Source organism: Pezoporus wallicus, unplaced genomic scaffold (assembly GCF_028554395.1).
Source record: "Pezoporus wallicus isolate ANWC-B61680 ecotype Strahan unplaced genomic scaffold, APGP_CSIRO_Pwel_v1 contig_6382, whole genome shotgun sequence".
In the NCBI taxonomy this organism is placed as follows: Eukaryota; Metazoa; Chordata; class Aves; order Psittaciformes; family Psittacidae; genus Pezoporus; species Pezoporus wallicus.
In genome coordinates this window covers 1,619,912-1,639,010 of record NW_026638015.1, presented here as the reverse complement: position 1 = coordinate 1,639,010, position 19,099 = coordinate 1,619,912, and the positions used below count along the sequence as shown (strand labels likewise).

At 44.5% G+C, this 19,099-nt stretch overlaps 1 protein-coding gene across 2 annotated transcripts; it reads right to left on the bottom strand.

The window, feature by feature from the left end:
• Positions 1 to 1,095: 1,095 nt before the first annotated feature.
• SYT13 (synaptotagmin 13) lies at positions 1,096 to 15,830 on the bottom strand. 2 transcript variants are annotated; one of them, XM_057408709.1, is made up of 6 exons: positions 15,272 to 15,830; positions 10,223 to 10,445; positions 8,214 to 8,354; positions 6,270 to 6,583; positions 1,893 to 2,022; positions 1,096 to 1,622 (listed from the first exon to the last, which is right to left on the bottom strand). In XM_057408709.1, the coding sequence occupies exons 1-6, from the start codon at positions 15,452 to 15,454 to the stop codon at positions 1,318 to 1,320; spliced, it is 1,296 nt and encodes a 431-aa protein (XP_057264692.1). In that variant the 5' UTR covers positions 15,455 to 15,830; the 3' UTR covers positions 1,096 to 1,317. The 2 variants fall into 2 exon arrangements, with proteins under 2 accessions (XP_057264692.1, XP_057264693.1); XM_057408710.1 differs by having other exon boundaries at positions 8,214 to 8,348; positions 15,272 to 15,828.
• Between the last annotated feature and the right edge of the window lie 3,269 nt (positions 15,831 to 19,099).

Sequence of the window (19,099 nt, the reverse complement as noted above, 5' to 3'; positions counted from 1 at the left end):
GTTGACCCTGCAAATATGAAGTTCTCTGAGTTTTTCAGTGCTACAAACTACATGGTTCTGTTTTCAGACTGTTGAGTGCCTTGTCCCAGTTGAAGTCCTTTAAAGCTGTTGTCTACTCCTTTAAATGAAGTGGTAGGACAAGCAGTGTGCTTATGGGGTCATAACATCATCACTGCCAACGCCAGACTTTCAGGCCATCGAGACACAAAAGGACAGTAAACAGTAACATTTAAGCTACATCAAGTCTTGAATGTGCACACACAAAAAAACAAGCCTTGGGGAGTCTGTCTGGTCAGTGAATTCCTTCTGTCTGGAAGTGATGAAATACATGGCAGTTCTTAAGGGTTGGTTTTGAGTAAGGCTGGTATGAGGATTTGGGTGCAATAGTTAACTGTCAAACCAAAACCGTCAATCCACTGCTAAGGTATGAAATGATCTCATTTCTCTTCCCTCGTCTTAAATGTTGCCTGGAATAAAAGTATTTGAAATTTCCTAGCTCAGAAAAAAAAACAAACAGAAAACATGGCAGTAAGCAGAAAGATTTGGTCCAGGTTTTTGGAGGTGACTTCTTGTCTGTGTTTAGGGTCTTCCTGCGTGACAGTGTGGAAAGATAGAAGATATAGGTATTGTGCTGAAGGATCCTGAAACATTCACATTTTCAGTGGTTTTCATGAATCCTAAATATCAAACACTCCAGGAAACAAAAGTACATGAAGGTATTTGACTTCTTGTTTGGCAGTGTTTGCTTCAAAGGCTACATAGGATGATAGTGTTGACTGTCTCACTCTCTTCTTCCTCTGTTTTCTCTCTTAGTTCTAGATACCCATTTATTGCACATCTTCTTCACTCTCTTTCATATTGATACTTCATGTCTGCAGTGAAAGTCACTTCTGTGATCTGCATTTCTCACAGTCTTATAAAGTATTACGGAAAATAATGACTGGTAAAACATCCGCCACATGTTTGTGATTATGGAGCCAGCACTCATCAAGGACTTGAGTGACAGAGCCAGATGCCAAGGATGATCTCACATTTCCATGATACCTTTACTCCTCTACAGAAACAAGGACCTCACACAGATGACAGTGGGAATTAATTCAAATCATCCAGGCAGCCAACCCCCTTGTTTGAGAGAACCACTTGATCAGATGAGACATTGTCCTTTAAATACATTTTCCAGGCAGTCTCCCTGGCTAGGATGAGGCAGGAAAATCAGACAAGGGGGTATAAGAAGGATGCTGTGCTGGTAAGCTTTGTGGAGGGGAAGGTGAAATGCAGCTTATTCGCCCAGGCTCAGAGGCAGGAATCACCAGGAGCCTACATGTGGAGCTGGTGCCACATGGCGATCTGTCTCCTGGGGTTCCTCAGCATTTCTTCCCAATGGCTCCTCTCCGTGCCCGTGGCATGTAAGCCCAGGCTGCACTTGCCAAGCACGTGGCTCTGCCCAGCACCAACCTGGCTCAGCATTTCCAGCTCCACACTGGAGGCACGCAGGAGCTCTTGAGGCACCTCGAACATGATCATCTCGTTCCACACAGGGTTGATCTTGTGCTTTGCACGTTTGGTCTGCTTCTTCTTCAGCTTCAAGGACTGATGCCTCAGTGTCACCTTGACAGAAACATCTGTATAGGGAGTGGAAAGAGGCACCATGTTAATGAGCATGAGACAAAATGAATGCAAGAGAATTCTAACTAACTGGTGACTGAGAGAGAGAACAGGAGAAACATTGATCTTGGTTTTGGTTTTCACTTTTTAGCGATTATTCAAATCTCTTTGGCTTTCTAAGACAAACATTTACTTTTTTTCTGCCAAACAACCACACTTCCCACTTTCCTTCTAGATTTACATAACAGCAGAAACAACAGTCTCTGTTTTCTTGCTGTTCTACTCACCATTGCCAAGTAGATCTTTCAGCTGCTTGGAATGGAGGTTTTTAGCCTTGATGATCACCACCAGCAGGCGGTTCGCTGCTGGCAGGTAGCTGATGGAGAGCAGGACCTCCCCATGGCCCGTAGATGGCTCCTGGAAACAGAGATGAAGGAAGGGTTCCTTTTATATACAATCATGGCCATAACGTGGAATACTAGGGTACTATTTAGGAGAGCTAAATAGTATGAGGTGATGAACCGACCAAGTTGTCTCCGTGTCTTTGTACAGGGGATATCTTTCCAGTTACATTGGATGAGAATAAACTTGACAAAGATGTCTGTCCTCCACATTTAAGTTACTGCTTTCTTTTGTGAGTTATGCTTTCTTTTGTCATTGGAAAGTAACTGCTTCCTTACATCTACTTTTAGTGGAATATTTAATCAGAAGAAGAGGATTTGGGGCTGAACTACATGCAAGTAGTCAGATACTAATTTTTTGAGATTATCTAGCTGCTCTTTATTTACATCCCCTACTTCCATTATTCACTCTTCATTTCAGCTGCTACTGTGGATTTATATTAGATTCTAGGAAAATACCTTTACTATGGGGGTGGTGAGACATGAGAAGCTTGCTGTCCAGAGGAGCTGTGGCTGCCCCATCCCTGGCAGTGTTCAAGGCCAGGTTGGACACAGGGGCTTGGAGCAAGCTGCTCTAGTGGAAGGGGTCCCTGCCCATGGCAGGGATTTGGAACTGGATGAATTTTAAGGTCCCTTCCAACCCAAACCATTCTATGATTCTATGATTCATTTTCTCAGAAGGCCCTGACCTCACATGGACCGTGGTCCACACTGCCTAGCAGGAGTGTAGGTCTCCCTAGGAAAGAGTAGGAGATACCTACTGCCACAGCCAGACCCTGGAGCTGGAGCTGGAGCTGAATCTTCTCTGACACCCTCACTTGATATAGTAAAAAGCCCACCCATCCTGAAATCCTCCATGAGCTCCACAGTGCTTTATCTCCTCTTCCTTTCCAGCAGTCTTCCCTCCAGCTTGTGGGCATCTCTCCCTGCTGCCCTGCGGGATTTCCTCCAGGACAAAGGCTTGGAACCATCGGTCCTCATTCAGCAGGGCACACTTTTGTTTTTCTTTCCTTTTCTTCTCTTTTATTCTTTTCTTCCCATTAGTGATTGGCCTCTTAGCCTCCTGACCTATCCTTCCCCCTTGCCTTGGGCAAGCACCCCCGGAGGGGGAAGCAGAGGGACCGCATCACCCATCACTCTTCCCTGGGAGAACAGTGCCATTTCCTCCTCGGGAGCTGGCTGGGAAGCAAGGGAAGCCAGGAAAGCCCATGCTGGTACATGCAGAGCTGCCAGCCTGTGGCAAGGAGCAAAAAGGGAGCAGTAATTCTCTCAGTGAGTAGGAGCTTGTGACAGAAATCTGCTTTAGTGTGAGGTTAATGACCCAGAAGAGCCCCAGAAAGCCAATGTCAATTCAATAGACTCCCTTTGGACTCCTTAGCATGATCTACACGCTTCAGGACAAGCAGCCCTTCTCCAGGCCATTTCTGTACTCTGCGCTATGCTTCTAAGTGAGCCATAAATATTTCAGATTGAGTTCTCACCCGGTTACTCACAACAGGCAGGGGCAGGCCCCTGTGTGCTCCCCAGGAGCCGACTGACTCTGCAGCAAACACGGTTGTCATCGCTGTCTGGTTTGTCATGCACAAATCAGGGGGGAGGCCATTAGCAAGGAAGCCTGAAATCCAATCCCAATTCAGCCCCAGTAAATCTCCTTCTCAAGAGCTCAGGTAGAAACAAAGGGCTCGTGTGCATTTCACTCGCATAAATCCTGCCCTACGTCTAAGTAGATGCTAAAAAGCCCCACAACACAGAACCAAACAGAGGCAGATTCAAATAGATGCATATTCACTATGAAAGAATGGGTGTTTGTACAGGAATGGACAAATACAAATACCACCTCAGTACACAACCACAGTTAAGCCAGGTCATAAGCTGCTTTTGTTTATTTACTCCCTCTACATCTCACCAGGTCTCACACTATAGCTCTTGGCTAGAATTTGGTTCCTGTAGCTCCAGGCACACACAGATAACGTGGAGATTGGAGATAGGGGTCGGCAGGGCTCTGTAAACGTGCACACACACTCATGCACGTACACAGACACACACACCACATCTGGTGCTTATGGCTCGCAAGCTCCTACTATTCTCACCAAGTTTTTGACCAGTCTGTATCCACATGAACACAAAACCTACAGTGGTTTGGTGCCTGCTGGAGTTTTGTGTGAGGAGACCAAGACAAAGGTAGTTTTCCTTCCCACTCCTTCTGGGATCTGTTTTCTGTATTTTCCTTTTTCCTATTAAATCCATAACCTGCCTTTTGTGCTACAATTCACACAACCACCAGAGCCTTTCAGTCTTCCCTTCTGTACAACAGGACAGAAAGCATCAGGGAGTTATCAATGAATTACGTGTGCATCACAAAGGGGAAGGTGCTATTCGAGGAGCCACTATCATCACTGTCATTAGCAAGGCAGTGGGAGGGAAGGAAGACAAGATAAGGATATCAGCCCGCAGGATCTGTGTTTGCATTGCTCACAGAACTCACTGAATTCCTGAATACGAATTGCGCTACCTGCTTAGCTCTGAGCTCCTTCCCTTGTGTGTGGGAGAATCACTGGGAAGGCAGGGATGAGATTTCTGCCTCTCATGGCATCTCAAGGAAATGTCAGACTTTGTTTAAAGCCCAGAAACTTTGTTCCTGGATGGATGCTGTCAAAAATAGCTCCTCTTTTTTATCAGCTCCTCCTCACTCCCTCCCGCTCTGGTTCTCAATGACTGATTCAGGATCTGTATATAAGCTCTCTGTGCAATGGTTGGCTCTCTCAGGTCCCAGATGACGCAAATTCAGCTTTCACTGCACATCCTCAGCTCAAACTGGGGCACTGCTCAGCAATGCTGTGAGTGTTAACCTTGTGCTGTCAGCCTGGAGAAGAAATGAATGCTGCCCTGTTCCTTTGCAGAGTTGTGGAGCTGGACCAAGGCAGAATTCCCAGCGTGTCAGGACTCCATCGGGTGCCCTTGAGTGACAACTGACCATTGCTGTGCACAGGCTGTTCCTTGGGTATTGCTTACAAAGCAGAGATTGCAGTAGATGAGGGGGAGGCTCCATCTATCTCAGTTTAGGAATTTAAATCATTGGAATAATTACTTTCGGACACCTCTTTTTGCAGCAGTGGATTGGGAACTGAGTTCAATTTACAGCTGTTAGGCTGCTCATTATTAATATGCAGCTATTTAGCCTGGTTCTTGAAGCTTATTAAACCTCTCATTTGTTTCTGCTGCCTCTCTCTCTGCCAGAGGATTTTTAAAGGCCAGCACTGTTAACATTCAAGTGGTGATCAGGTAAATGAGCATTGTAGGAAATCAGACATTCTAACTCTGTACTCGGTGCCTGTGGCCATCCCAGTGGAGAGCCCTCACCCCTGATGGTGATAGGCAATCATTTATTTCAGCATGAGTAGCGACAGCGATGCTGTTGTTTTGCATTGCTCACCCCATATACCAGAGTACAATAGGTACCCACTTGTAGCAATGTACTAGTAGCAACAATAGCAGCATGTTGTTAAGTGTATTGCTGCTGCTAAAAGAAGAATCTAGATCATGGCAAGGAAAAGGCTCCTGAGGAGATGTGCAAGAAGTTAGTGCATGTGAAGCATCCCCTGTACCTACTTCAAGTACTGGTGTAATCTTCTCTCCATTTTCCCTGCCTGTGCAGCTGGATAAGGAAGGAAAAGGAGGGTTTAATGTTTTAGACCAACACAATGCAATGAGTGATGTTTTGACATCTACCAGAACATACAGCACTGGATTGATCCCAGAAGGATAAGTTGTCTTCAGGCCAGCATTTCGGTCCCAACAATGTACTTCATTCCTAGCTTAAGGCTCCCTGAGGTGTCCCTATATGCCTCACCCACATCCAGCTCTGCAGAGTCCCTCCATCCTGCTCTGTAAGCACTCATTCTGGTGTTCCAGATCTTGCTACTATGGTCCTGCATCACTAAATCACAGAAGCCCATATAACTTCTAGACATAGGCTTTAAATTAGAGATACCGATGTCAAGGGTCGTGTAATTGAAGGAGGAGGCGAGGGAGTTCTGACACATCTTAACTGCCAGAAGCTGTAGATGGAAGGGCTGGTTGATGGGCCTTTGGTTGTTTTCTGGAATGGTTTTAGCTAGAGACCAGCACAGAGCAGTGCAGAGTGATATCTGCAGTCACACATCACCCCTCTAAACCTTGCTCCAAACAAATACAGCCACCCACTGACATGGAAGAGGCCTTCTCTTGCCCAAACCAAAATCATTAGAGTCCCCGGGTCCTTACCTTCTCTGGGATCTTTAGCCTTTCCCATTGGGCTGTCCCAAAGGACTCCTCCATGTTAGCAAGGCTCAGTTTGAGTTCCCCCACAATGCTGTGTCTGGAGAACTTGTCGCAGTTTCTCAGGGTGAGAGTCAATGTCCCCTCCGGCATCTCCTCCTCTGTTAATGGGAATCGCAGGACCTCCTCCCAGAGGGTGTGAAGCACCTTCTTCTTCAGCTCTGTTTGGGCTTCAGCAGTGCCAGATTTGCTCACCAGCGTACCCAGTACGTAGCAATGGCAGCCAGCATCTTGGTCCCCACTCATTCTGCCATGCATAGCTGGAAGAGAATGATTGATTTTAAGGACCTCTCACAAAAGGCAGCCCTAAAATATCTGTGACTAAACTGCTCATTTATGAGAGCCATAAAATAGAGCAGCTTCACAGACATTGACCCCTGTTCCTGCTTGTACGGGGCAGACTAAGCTGTGAGCCCATGCTGTGGTGTTTTGCTCACGCTGCACAATGTCCTTGTCCTTCTGCTGCTGCAAAAGGATGCTGTTAGTGCTTGGGAGAGTAACAGCTAAGTTCAAGGAAACATGCTCTGTTGAAAGATGCAGAGCAGCAATGAGCTGAGCCTCAGCATGGCACAGGGACTGGCAGCTCCCATTTGCTTTTACACAAAGAAAGCCTATTACAAAGGCTTCAAAAAGCATTATGGTCAGTCACAGACATCAGAGATGGGAGACACCTCGCTCTTGGCACACATCCACCCCTGCAGGCCAGTGGGGGATATATCTAAGGGTTATTACAGTTTGCTTGTACAACCTCTGGTAAATGAGTCCTTCAGAAACCATCCCACAGCCCCAGAGATCTTTGTCAAGAGACGTTTATCCCTAGTTTTATATCCCTTTTATGTTGAAAAGCCTGGAGTGAGAACAGACAGCTCCTCATGAGCTCCCGTGTCCCATAGTCTGTGGGGTCTACTGGTTTCTTGGGGAGCAGAGCTGGATCCTGCTGGGTGACAAAGGGGCTCTAAGGGATGAGGAGGAAGAGAAGGTGCAGGTTCTCCTGCACCGCACATGCAGGAGATCCGTGGTGGCAGCCAATAGTCATGGTGTCCTCCCTGGAAGGGAGCTGAGGGCTTGCTGCTGGCAGGCAACTCACAGCAGTGGCTGCCGTTTAGCACCCTTCCGATTCTCGGCTCAGAGGGTGTGATTTGATGAGGTTTCCACAGAGATCTGCACAGTGCATGAATTATTCACTCAGCTTATTTTGCTTTCCCAGAGGAACTGATGATGCTCCAGCCCTGAGCAGAGAAGCTGTTACAGTTGTCAGTTCCCACTTCAGAGAGTGACACAGAGCCTGGCTGCGTGGCCAGGCGCAGCAGAGGAGCCTTCCTCAGTGGACTACAAGATAAGTTTGGTGTCTCCAGCTCAGACCTTGACTGAAGGAAGAGGCAGTAAGGAGTGGGTCAATCGAAGAATGCAAGTTATAGAGAGGAAGGAGACAGCAACCCTGTTCCCATTGCCCCAAAAGAAAAAATAGAAAGAAGAGGTTGCTTTGTACCCCGAGGAAGGAGAGGCCCATCTTGGTGCCTGACTTCTGCTTTTGAGCTCTGCAAACAATTGTTCTCCATCCCTGGGGACATTCCAGACCAGGCTGGATGTGGTTCTGGGCAACCTGATCTAGTTGAAGATGTCCCTGCTCATTGTGACAGGGTTGGACCAGATGAGCTTTGAAGGTCTCCTCTGACCCAAACTATTCCATGTTTCCATGCTCACTTCAATCACTGCCATCCCCAGGTATTCCTATTCTGCAAGAACAGAACCAGTGAAATAGCCAGTGGTCCTGGGGGCATTTATTGGTTTTAAGGTAGGAGGGGAACTCTCTATAAAATCAATGGTACAAGGTGTCTTGTACTCTCCAGATGGAGAATGACTGACCGGTGGAAGACCTCTGCCCCTTACCTTCCAGAAGGGCCACACGCAGCTCAGCTCTTTCTTGATCATACAGCAGGGAGTAGCGCAGCTCAGGGGCCTGGTTACAGCTGGCTGCCCTCTCGGGGTTCAAGTGCTCCGTGACACACACATCCTTTACTACACCTGCAACTGAAATAACGCCTTTAGCAAGCAGGTCTTTACCTTCCAAGGAGCACAAAACCACCCTGTCTTGACTTGGCTTTTCTAAGCGTCTTACTATTCTTGCTCCTTGTGTGCAGGAATGTCATTTCTATTCCTTCTTCCTCCATCATATCTGCTTTTTGCACCATTTTCTCACCCTTTCAGCTCTTTCTATAGCACTTGGACAAGCCTTCTGCTCTCCACCACTTTGTGCTCTAAGATGGTTCACACACTTGCTCTTTTACCTTGTGCCTAAGCCAAGGTGTCAAAACTACACTCATTACTTGTTATATTGGTTTATATTGGTTTTAACTTGCATTGAGGAATTGAATATTGTGTTCCCTGGAATGAGAACATGAACCTGCTTTTGAGCTGCTGTGCTTTAGTTCAGATCTCTCTAAATCTTTTTATTTTTCATTTTAACAATATAGTCTTTGCCATGTAGAAGGCATCTATTCCCATAACTCTTGACCAGGTGGAAGTTAATGAGCTTGGGAAGCTGAGGCCATTGCTCCATGTATGATTTTGAATTCGAGTACGTATTTTATATTGAAACGAATCAAACTGCAAGACTAAAAGGGAAGCCACAGCTTTTTTTGTCATCAAAAGCTGTTATCTGCAAGGTCAGTTCTGATTCACACAGAAAATAATAGTGGGACTAGCACATTTCCTCCTAAAAATCTCAGCCAGCCACAGTCCAGATCAGTTCAATGTGACACCAAAATAAGAACGCAACAATTCTTGCTTTATTTCAGCAACACTTGAGCTATGAAATCAGGCGCAGCAGGAAGCAAACTTGCTTATGTCATTAGCAGTGCAGGGAGGCTCTTACACCAACACACTTACATAAAGCTTTAGCCCACATGCAGCCATCCTCCTTCAGCCTCTCCACCCTATAATCTTCTCCCTGACACCCAAGGATGTGGCTCAGACAGCTTCTTCCTCCAATGCAGCTGCTTCCAATGGTTCGTACTTTTCCATACTCACAAGTGTCAGGGTGGAGGGGATAATGTAGGAATCATCCTCCCAGAAGGACAGAAATATGACCTCAAACAATTCCAAAAACCTAAACTCTTTTATAAAGCCATGGCAGATGGCACCGTGTCCCTGGCAAATCATCAGGAAGATTGTATTAATTCAGTAACCATAAGAGTCAATTATTCTGTTAAAAGACAGTTGTGGATGTAAAGATCAGTATGGAAGCAATCCAGACATGCTGCCAGAAGTACATAATTAACACTGCATTTTCTCTAAGACCCCAGGAATCTTATGTTCCAGGCTTTGGCATGTTACCCTTTGGGCTGGCTGGAAACAAGAATTCTGTTTGGCAAAAGAACCTGAGGTGTCAGCCTTTGGTTTCAGTGATCATTAAAGCCAAGGGTATCTCACCAAACCAGTGGGGAAAATAAGAGCAGAGAAAATAAAGTAGAAGCTTAAACCTCTGCTGCCAATATCCTTGGTAGGGACAGTTGGCATTTGTCCTGGAGGAGCTACTCTGCCTAGTTTTGGTCAGATACCTCACCTATATTCTAGCAAATGGTCTCAGTAAAACTACACCAAAACGTGCTTTTGTGCAAAATGTCTGCTTCCAGTGAACAAAAGATGTTTAAGTGAAACCAATTCAGAACCAGACACAACTACAGCTTAGTCAACAGGCTGTCATGATCTACATGACTACTAACTACTAAACACATGCATTGGAGACAGAACTCAGTATGTTCATTACAAGAAAGCAAAAAGCACCCATGTCTTTGTTTTCCCATTTACTTCCCTAACTACAATCACATTATGCTCAGAAGCGTTACAGATCTACACTAAGAAAAGCAATTGTTAGCATGAAGACCAAATGCTCCTACCGTTTTGTGGGAGAACAAACAGCTCTTCATTGACTTGGATCTTCATCCTGTTCTCATCCAAACCAGCCTGTTTTCCAGTAGCTGGTTCTTCTGTTGTCTTCAGGGAGTACTGCGTGTAGTTAACAATTTCAGGTGAAGTTACTATGGGTTTGGGGCCATAAATGTTGGGAAACTTCAGGAGTGCTCGAGGCTGGACTGGCTCTGCCGTTTTCTTAACGTTGAACTGCAAATTAAAACCTTGTTTATTACTTTTGTGCTGATTACACTAATTCTTCTGATTCCCTCAGTGCTAACCAAGCTAAGAACAAGGAAGAAAAGATGATGCCTCTAGTCATTCTTACCATCATTGTTTCTTGGGGTGTAAGAACCATTGTCTGTATGCCCAGGGATATTCTTGCCAAAGCCAATACCCTTGTACCTGGTGTATGTCTTTCCAGATTTACCCCTCTGTAGATGTTTGGTTGCAACAAGAAAAAGGTATGTTCTTAATGTTTGATTATTCCTCTGTTCCTGTACCAGTAAATCCTTCTCTCATAAGTCTGTGTTTTCTCTTAGAAGCAAAACCAGCCATGAAGTTAATTTTGCTGTAGAGATGTATGGTATTTGTTTCCAATTCAGCCTCTCGGACTATTTCTTGGCTCTGTGGACCAGAGCTCTGCCTGACCCAGAGGCACACATTTCCCCTTTATTACACCAGGATTGAAATTTGGATTCCAGTTTGTTCCTAACGTTTCAATTCCCTGCTGAATTGTGGACATGGAATGAGAGGAAGGATCTGACAGGCAGTGTCATGCCCAGGCAGCCCAAGCAAAGTCTGTCACAAAGGCATGGCTGTTCCCCCAAAACAATGAAAAATACGTTAGTGGAATATAGCAGTTCCTCTTTCCTTATGTCCCAAGAAAGGATCCTGTCTGCTGACTACTGAAATCATTCCTTATTCATTTATATTTGGATTCATCTACATGAAGGAACAAAAGCAAATGACCCTTGCACCAGATTTTATTAATGTTTCCAAAACACAAAAGACAAAAAGCAGAAGTAAACCTGCCATTTTGCTGGATTATTGTGCAGTGGGATCGCCTCCAACCCTGCCGCCTGCCAACCCATTCTGTGTTAAATATAGATTGAGGGTGAGCCAGAAAATGTTTGCAATTGTAATTAAAGTTTTTCATTAATGTCACTGTTTCCTATTAATAATGAATATAAATGATGCCCTCAAGCACTTGCCTGTGTTGGGATGGTGTGCTCCCAGTTCACATGTCCTGAGGGAGCATACCTATCCCTCAAGAAACAGAGCTGAAGAAAGGGAGCTGTCTTGGATTTTAGCTCTTTAGTCATACTCTGCTTATGGAGCTCATAGCACCATGGTTACATGCACTTGGCAGTGGTAAAGAGCTATTTAGGTCACTGACTCCATGTTCTCAAGGTGCATCAGTGTTTAAGAAGTCCGCTGTGTAGCACAGCGTTTTGTCTTGTTTAATTTGAAGGGCTCTGACAGAGAAGTGGGCTGAGAAAGAAAGACGTCACTGTGTGCAGTCCCCACCTAGCATTCAGCTGAGTTTAGATGTTGTGTAAATCACATGGTGCGGGTCTGTGAGTGAGATCCCTCTTTTAGACATGTGAGCCACATCAGTCATAAAATATTTAGGCAACTTGAAGTTACTCATCCAAACCTTAAATGCAGTTCTCCATTCTTCTGCAATTAAAGCAGACCAACCAAGCAAAATAGGTTAGGAACCACTAGACAACAGCATGAAAAAACAGGCACTTTTGTTCTGCAAAGGCATTACTTCTAACACACACATAGTGCCTGCCATGGTGCTCAGCATCCGCTGTTCTTTCTCTCCTGAAGCTGCTGTATAGGGCTGCTGTCCTGCCAATCACTGACGAATCACTGACCATCACACCTGAGCATTATGCCTGGCACTTTGGGATCCTTTGGGATGAAGAAACACCGTACAAATGTGAGGTATTTTCAGTACAATCTTTTCTTCCACTTGCTAAAAGGCAGACATTTAGTCAGGAAATCCATCAGCATACATCCATACAGCAAGTAAGAGCTCCACTGGGTCTCAGTATTCCTCTTGTCTGTCTGCTCTGCAGAATTAGAGATGAGAGACATATGCAAGCACAGTGGGACTAACCCACCCCCTCTTCCAATTGCATCTGCCTCTGTTTATTATTTTTGCTGCCAGCTCTGTTCCCAAGTGCTGTCTGCTAATCCAGTTACGTAGCAATGCCCTATGAAAGCTCCAAATCAGCAGCAGTATCTTAAAAGAAAGAGATGAACAGAAGAGTTCAGATAGTTCTGCATAAAATGCATGAAAGCAAAGGAACCAAAAGTAGCAAGAAGGCTGCAAATGACCCTTCAGGGTCCCTGCCCAATGTCCCTCAAGCAATGCACCAAATTATTGCCATTGCTGGATGTGTTTAGGAATCCTCATCTGCACATTTTGCTGAGACTTTGCATATTTCCAGCAGTTTTAATGGTTCTGTAGATATATCTTTGCGTTTGAGCTTTTCCTCCTCACATATGCAGGGCATGTCCCTGGGGAGCCTCTGTCTATAGCAAATACAAGCATTGCTGTCATGGGAGACATGACAAGTGAATAAAATGCAGTCTTGCTTCGTCTCTCTTTTGTCAACCCTGTTTATCAGAATCAGTGGCCCTGACAGGCTTCAATAATTATGTCAAGCACTGGCTAGGACATACAGGATATTAATGCAGAAGGGAAATAGTCCCAACAGAACAATTTATAAACGTAGACACAGATGATAAAACTTCACAAGCTCGGAACTCAATCTGAGATTAACGCCATCAAGGTATAGACTGATTCTGAATCACTGACAACACAGGGGAATGCATGTTCCTGGCAAGAAAACTATTTTAACTGGCACAAAAAAAAAACATGTTTAAACATACTGAATATTCAAACTAAGAACATTTTGCACTTTCTGTGACAGAATGTTCATTCGGCTGCTAGAGTTTGTCCAGATTTCTTTAAAAGGAAAAAGGCTAAAATCAAACCCAGTAACATCATTAGAAATAATACTTGTAATTAGAAAGTCTACAGTGCTAAAGGAGTACAATCACTCAGGTAACAGTCATACATGGAGGCCAGGTTGAATAATTCAACCCCTGTTGGTCAAGTACTGGATTAAGTTATGGAGAAACATGATGAGTGCAGAAACGTTGCGAGGACCATAAGCTGATAGCTGCTGGGTATGAAAGCTTGGTTGGACTTCACAGTGACTTAGTGCTTATTTCAGTCGTGCAAGCAGGATGACACCCTGCAGGACAAACTCCAGGATGGATTAATGTTTTCACAAGATACAGTCCAAAAGGTTGTATAAAAGGAAAATGACCAGTCCAAGGGTCGTGGAGTTAAGGTAATGATTTGAGTGGTTTCTGAGCCAGAAGATTACAACGACAAAAGTTCTCTTGTAGAAAGAGACTGATGGTAAAGTTATCTGTGGTTAGCGTTGTTCCAGACAACAGCTAGATAAAATGCTATGCTAAGTGATATGGCTGTCCAAGTTACACAGTTCTCATTCATTTTAACAGTAAACTAGGAAAATCTCAACATTACTATACATCCGTATATACGAGACTTGGCAAATCCCCTGTATGGGTCAGAAAAGACAAGAAAAGGACATGACAAAACTATCAGACACGATAGCAGGTGAAATTCATCCTAGGAAAATAGAAACAGATCCTTGGACATATTCACTGTGCTCATAGGTGAATGCTCTGAATTAGCAGCAACCCCTTGAGAAGTCCTAAACTCAGTGCAGATGTTCATCCATGGTCACTGGAGCAATCCTCCCTCCCCTAAGCAACCAAAAGCTCTGGGAACATGATTCTGTGTATCTGCACCAGATCTTGCAGTACAATTAGTAGATCTGGTCATCTTTTCTCTGAGCAAACTGCAACAGAAACAGGAGGATGCCAGGGCTCTTTTCTAGTAAGAGCCTGAGAGCAGTAGCCAAAGAGAGCTGAATATGTAATTACAAACATCACAGAGTTCAATTAGGACTCCTGCTACCCTCTTTAAGAATACGAAAATAACAGGCAGCTTAGTTAATTAGAAGGCAAACAAAGACTGTTATACAACGGGTCACTGGTCTTTGGAAGTGGCTAACATTTGCTTGAATGGCTAGATGAAAGCGAAAAGGATGTAGGCACATACAAACATCGAGCAACAGGTAGTACTTTCAGAGACTGATCAGCGCGATAGCTCGTGCTAAAGACCATAATTAATGAAGGAAATCAGTCAAATATTTCCTTTTGAAGGAGAGCTTCCCATTAATAAATGTATTAGCAGGGTCATATAATTCCCCTTGCTCTCTGTTGTACTGAGGTCAGGGGTAAATCAGGGGTTTTGGATTCTAACAAGCAACAAAGACCACACAGGCATGCTGGATGTCATCCATACTCCACATTGCTGTTAGAGTAAATGAAAAAGCAATTCACACTGTGATGAGGTTGTCCAGTCACCGCACTACAGATTGTCACATTTTATTATCATTACAGTGCCTCATTTTAACTTCACACATAATTAATCCCCTCAGTCAGAGGGGCAGAGGGAGGAGGAGGGATGGTTTTCACAAGAAACCAGCTATTGACAGGGAGCTATCCTGCAGGACCCATAAGATACTGTGGATAGAGTTAGAGAAATAGCTGCTATAGGAGATCCCAGCAGGAGTCATCTCCTCTTTACAACGCTGCATGCACATGGTAAAGTCCAGTCTTTCCTTAGAAAATCATTTCCTTTGTGATCTAAGCAGCATTTCCAGTCCTCCTCCCCTATTTTTCCCGTTAGCAGCTCTCTCTTTGGCAATGTGGCAGCTGTCTCCTGCTCCAGTAATTCCATGGGTCACTGAGCCCATCTCGGCTATCCCCTCACTCCTCCTCCCATTAACATGCTGCCACATCCTGAACACAGTAAGCAGATAAATAGGCAGCAGAAATCACATGCTGAGAAGCCGAACAGAAAAGTTGCATCCCCACCCTCTGCATTTAAAGGTAAATCAGAGACTGTGTCTTACTTGCTGGACTGGCTGAAGCACACTGGGCTTAGTATTTTCCGTGTCCTCCTCTTGGTCCTTTTCTGAGAGTCCTTTCCCAGGTTGCTTGCATTTGCAGAGGCAGGTGAGACCGCAGAGGGCAAGGATGCTAGTTGCAGTCCCTAAGGTAGCCCCCAGGGCTATCACTGGGGCAGATAAAACCATTGTCCTGGGCTGCACAGGAACAGAAAGCACAGAAACCCTGTGACTCCTTCTCCTCCCTGGGATAGCAGCTCTCTCACATCCACTTTGATTTCTATCCTGGCTTCATTCTCCTTGAAAGTCTGAAAACAATTCTCTTGTGCAGCAGTGAAAAAGGGACCAATCTAGAGACAGAGATAAATCATCCCACCTTTGCTAGGCAACAAGGCTACCTTTCTATCCTAATGATGGAGTTTCTGCTCCAGGTCAGGTAGAGGAAATAGTGATTGTGGTGCCTGCAATCTCCATATAGCTGCAAACAGGCAGTTTTCATTGAAGCCTGTTCTCCAGCTCCACTGGGAAAAGTCTGATGTGTGATAGAGAGGAAAGACGTCAGCAGAAGGGGCTGGGCCTTGCTAGCTAACTCACAGAAAGTGCATCCAGCTCCCTAGCAATATTTCTGAGGGCTAGCTTGCTAATTTGCTCAAAGAGGTTGAATTTTCCTGTCCCATAGCAAAGACAGTGATTGCCAAAAAGTGCTGGCTGGAGAAACCCTGTTAGGGTGACACTGCATGGTAGCACTACAGTCAGAGTAAAGCCTGTGTGTAACCCAGGCAGAACTTTCTCATTCTTCAGAAGCTGGGCAATAAACACATGCAATAATGAAGCACTGTCCCGATTCCACCACCTTCCCCTTGAAGCTCAGGGTCTGAATCTTTTGCAGCTGCTTTCTGTTGCATCAATGCAAAGCAGAGCTTCCATTTAAAAAGACAGCAGAAAAGCCAATCGAACAAGACACACTGGTGCATATGCTGCTTCCTCTGGAGAGGATGAGAGAGCAAACAACATATGCTCAGTATTACTCACACTGCTTACTACACTGTATGAGGCTGACACCGGAAGAACCTACATGAATAGACCTGAAAGGCTAAAAGTCCATCTCAGCTTTCTGTTGAGGTGGTGGAGTGATTAACTTTCTCTGACTCATCTATTTTTGCCTTGTTTCTCAACTGCCCACCTTGGGGAAGTGGGGAATAAATGCCATCTTTTGCTGTGTTTCCTGTGACACATACAGCCATTTTCCAGGTACTTCACAAGTGGTACCTAGTGGCCAGAAGATGATTATAATTCTGGGTCATTATATATCTGGGCCAGAGTGGAACTAGTATGGCAAAAGCAAAATATTCCTTATAAGACTCTGGAAAAAATACTCAGTTCTACTGGGAGTTTCTTTGTCTTTCTATTTTGGAGTACAATTTGTGCCTGTAGATCAGGGGAAATGAAAGGACTATGTACAGAGAAATTCAGGGGTTTTATCTTTATGCAGCTCAGGTTGTGCCATAAACTTTTCTTGCCATTTTTTTGATGCTTCACGTCTCACTGATGATGACTCTCTCAACCTTTGTTCCATTGTAGATGACACGTTCACCTCTCTGGCACAAAGCTTCCCTCACGCATCCAATTCTCACTTTAATTGCTAAAGATTCCTCTTCAACACTGTAGCATCCTTATGGATGCAGTGCACATCCTGTCATCTTGCCTTCTCCTCACTCTACCAGGCTTGTCAAACATGCAACTTGCCCCATGCTGACCTCCATCAGGAAGAGAATCACAATAGACTCCTTAAGCAGAGACAATCCCTCAACATGCTCCTGAGCACATGTGAACTGGCATTTCAGCCAGACATTGAGCTTTGTCTTCTCTCTATACAAGAACATCAAAGTGGCCACAGCAGGCTGGACCACTGGCACATCTCTCGCTGTGCTCTGTACTGGGAAGAACATCACAGAGAGGGGATTGAGAAATCTGACTAAACGCTCCTTTGCTTCTTGCTCTGTGTGGCTCAAGAGCTTCCCAAGCCTTGAGCAGTATCCTTGTGCTTACCTCTGCTGATCTGAACTTTCTCTGCCACAGGACTGTTGAAACCATTTGCTGACTTAGCTAACAACTACTTCAGTCAGGCCATCGTTGAACAGTTACTATTGTAATCGTAGGGCCTTGAGGTGCTATCTTGAATTCGAAGGATGTGCCATATTGTTATGGACTTCTACCACCACTTGAGAAGTAGAAGAGAGGAGAGTCTGACGGATGACAAAAGGAATGGACACACTTTTTGGATGCCTCTGGTTTCCTCCACAGGATGGGTTCTTCCTCAAGATGCTAATGAAGTCAAACACAGATAGATCAGAGGTCCCTTAGATTTGGAAATCATATGAAAAGGAAGAAGTTGCTGTAATCACACTGACAGAGATTTGGAGTGGAGAAGGCATTCAGCCCATCCATGAGAACCAATCTTCATGTGTTTTCTACAAGCTGTGCTGTGAATTTTGCAATGGACTGCTTACAACAGGCTGTGGAAGGAATCTCTTTGCAAGACAATAATTTAATAGTACACCTCCAAGATGTTTTCTAGCTGCTTTTATATGAAGATGAAGTTTTCCTTGCCAGAAATTGTATTGCAGAGAAATGTAAGGTGTACAAAATCATCATCAGATGGCATATTTTAATAGTAATAACCAGGCAGCAGTCTTTTGCTTGGAAAATGAAACAGCTCTTGCTAAGCATGGAATATTAGCACTATGTGAGCTTCTGCAAGTGACAGGCCAAAGATTGTGGAATTTTGTGTGTGCACTGATGCATGCAACTGGTACAGATACATAATTTAACTGTAGCTTTGGCACATACCATCACGCCATGATGGGTGCTTGTTTTTAACACATGCAGTTCTAAAATAACCTGGACCATGAATATATTTGAACCATAAATATATTTCAAAGTCAGCTTTACACTTGCTTATTTTAACACCCCGTGATAAAATCGCTTCTTTAAAGCAGTAGTAGGCTAAAATGGGACCAGGCTGATGACCTTTCTCACTGGCCATTCACACTGATATTGTCCAGAATCACATAGCTTTTTTTATCTGTCACATCTCCCATTGAAAAGAGCCTTGCCAAGGCAGAAAGATGAAAGGCTGTTTTTGCAAGCTAAATTTTATGGGCAGGTTCAGGCCTGACAACGTATTTTACAGCGTCTCTTTTCACATATTTCCTCCAAATTCTCATACAAGTCATGTATAAGAATGACAAAAGCATATAAATAGTTTTCAGCTCCTAATACTTTAGACATCAGTATTCTGTGATGACAAAATACAAGGCACTGGGTAATCTTTGGTGCTTACAGATATCATGTTCCTCCTGTGAGCTTTTCCACTGGCCACTGGATGAAAGAGACTCTCTGAATGAAGAACTAGGAGTACGGATCACACAGAGAATTACAAGAGATTTTGTATTGCCTGGCTGTCATTCATGCCTTACCAGAAAAAAAGCCCTTTAATGCAATTGCCAACCACTTGAATAAGCAGGTCAGGGATTTGCAACCTCTTTTTTCTAGCATTAGAAGACACAAATTAAAGATCTGGAATCCCTCGGTACCACAAGGAAAAGCTGACATACATGTGAAGGAATGATGGTTGGAGACTACTTTCCCTGGCTCAGCCCACTTCATCAGAGCTGCTCTGGTTCTTACTGAGGCATTTCACCAGGCACTAGTGCGAGTTAACAGGCGGAAATGGGAAAGAGGGATTTTGCAGGGAAATCCTTCTAACAGTCAGATTTAGCCTGAAGGTGTAAGCTCATGTTTTCACTTGCATTGACTTGCTATGAGACTCTG

What these genes read in the sequence shown, in the direction of transcription:
- SYT13 (XM_057408709.1), bottom strand. Translation starts at nt 15,454, where the DNA reads ATGGTTTTATCTGCCCCAGTGATAGCCCTGGGGGCTACCTTAGGGACT. An exon ending in GCGTGTGGCCCTTCTGGAAG is followed by an intron (nt 6,584 to 8,213) that starts GTAAGGGGCAGA and finishes ATTCTCTTCCAG; the next exon opens with CTATGCATGGCAGAATGAGT. An exon ending in GGCTAAAGATCCCAGAGAAG is followed by an intron (nt 2,023 to 6,269) that starts GTAAGGACCCGG and finishes CTCTGTTTCCAG; the next exon opens with GAGCCATCTACGGGCCATGG.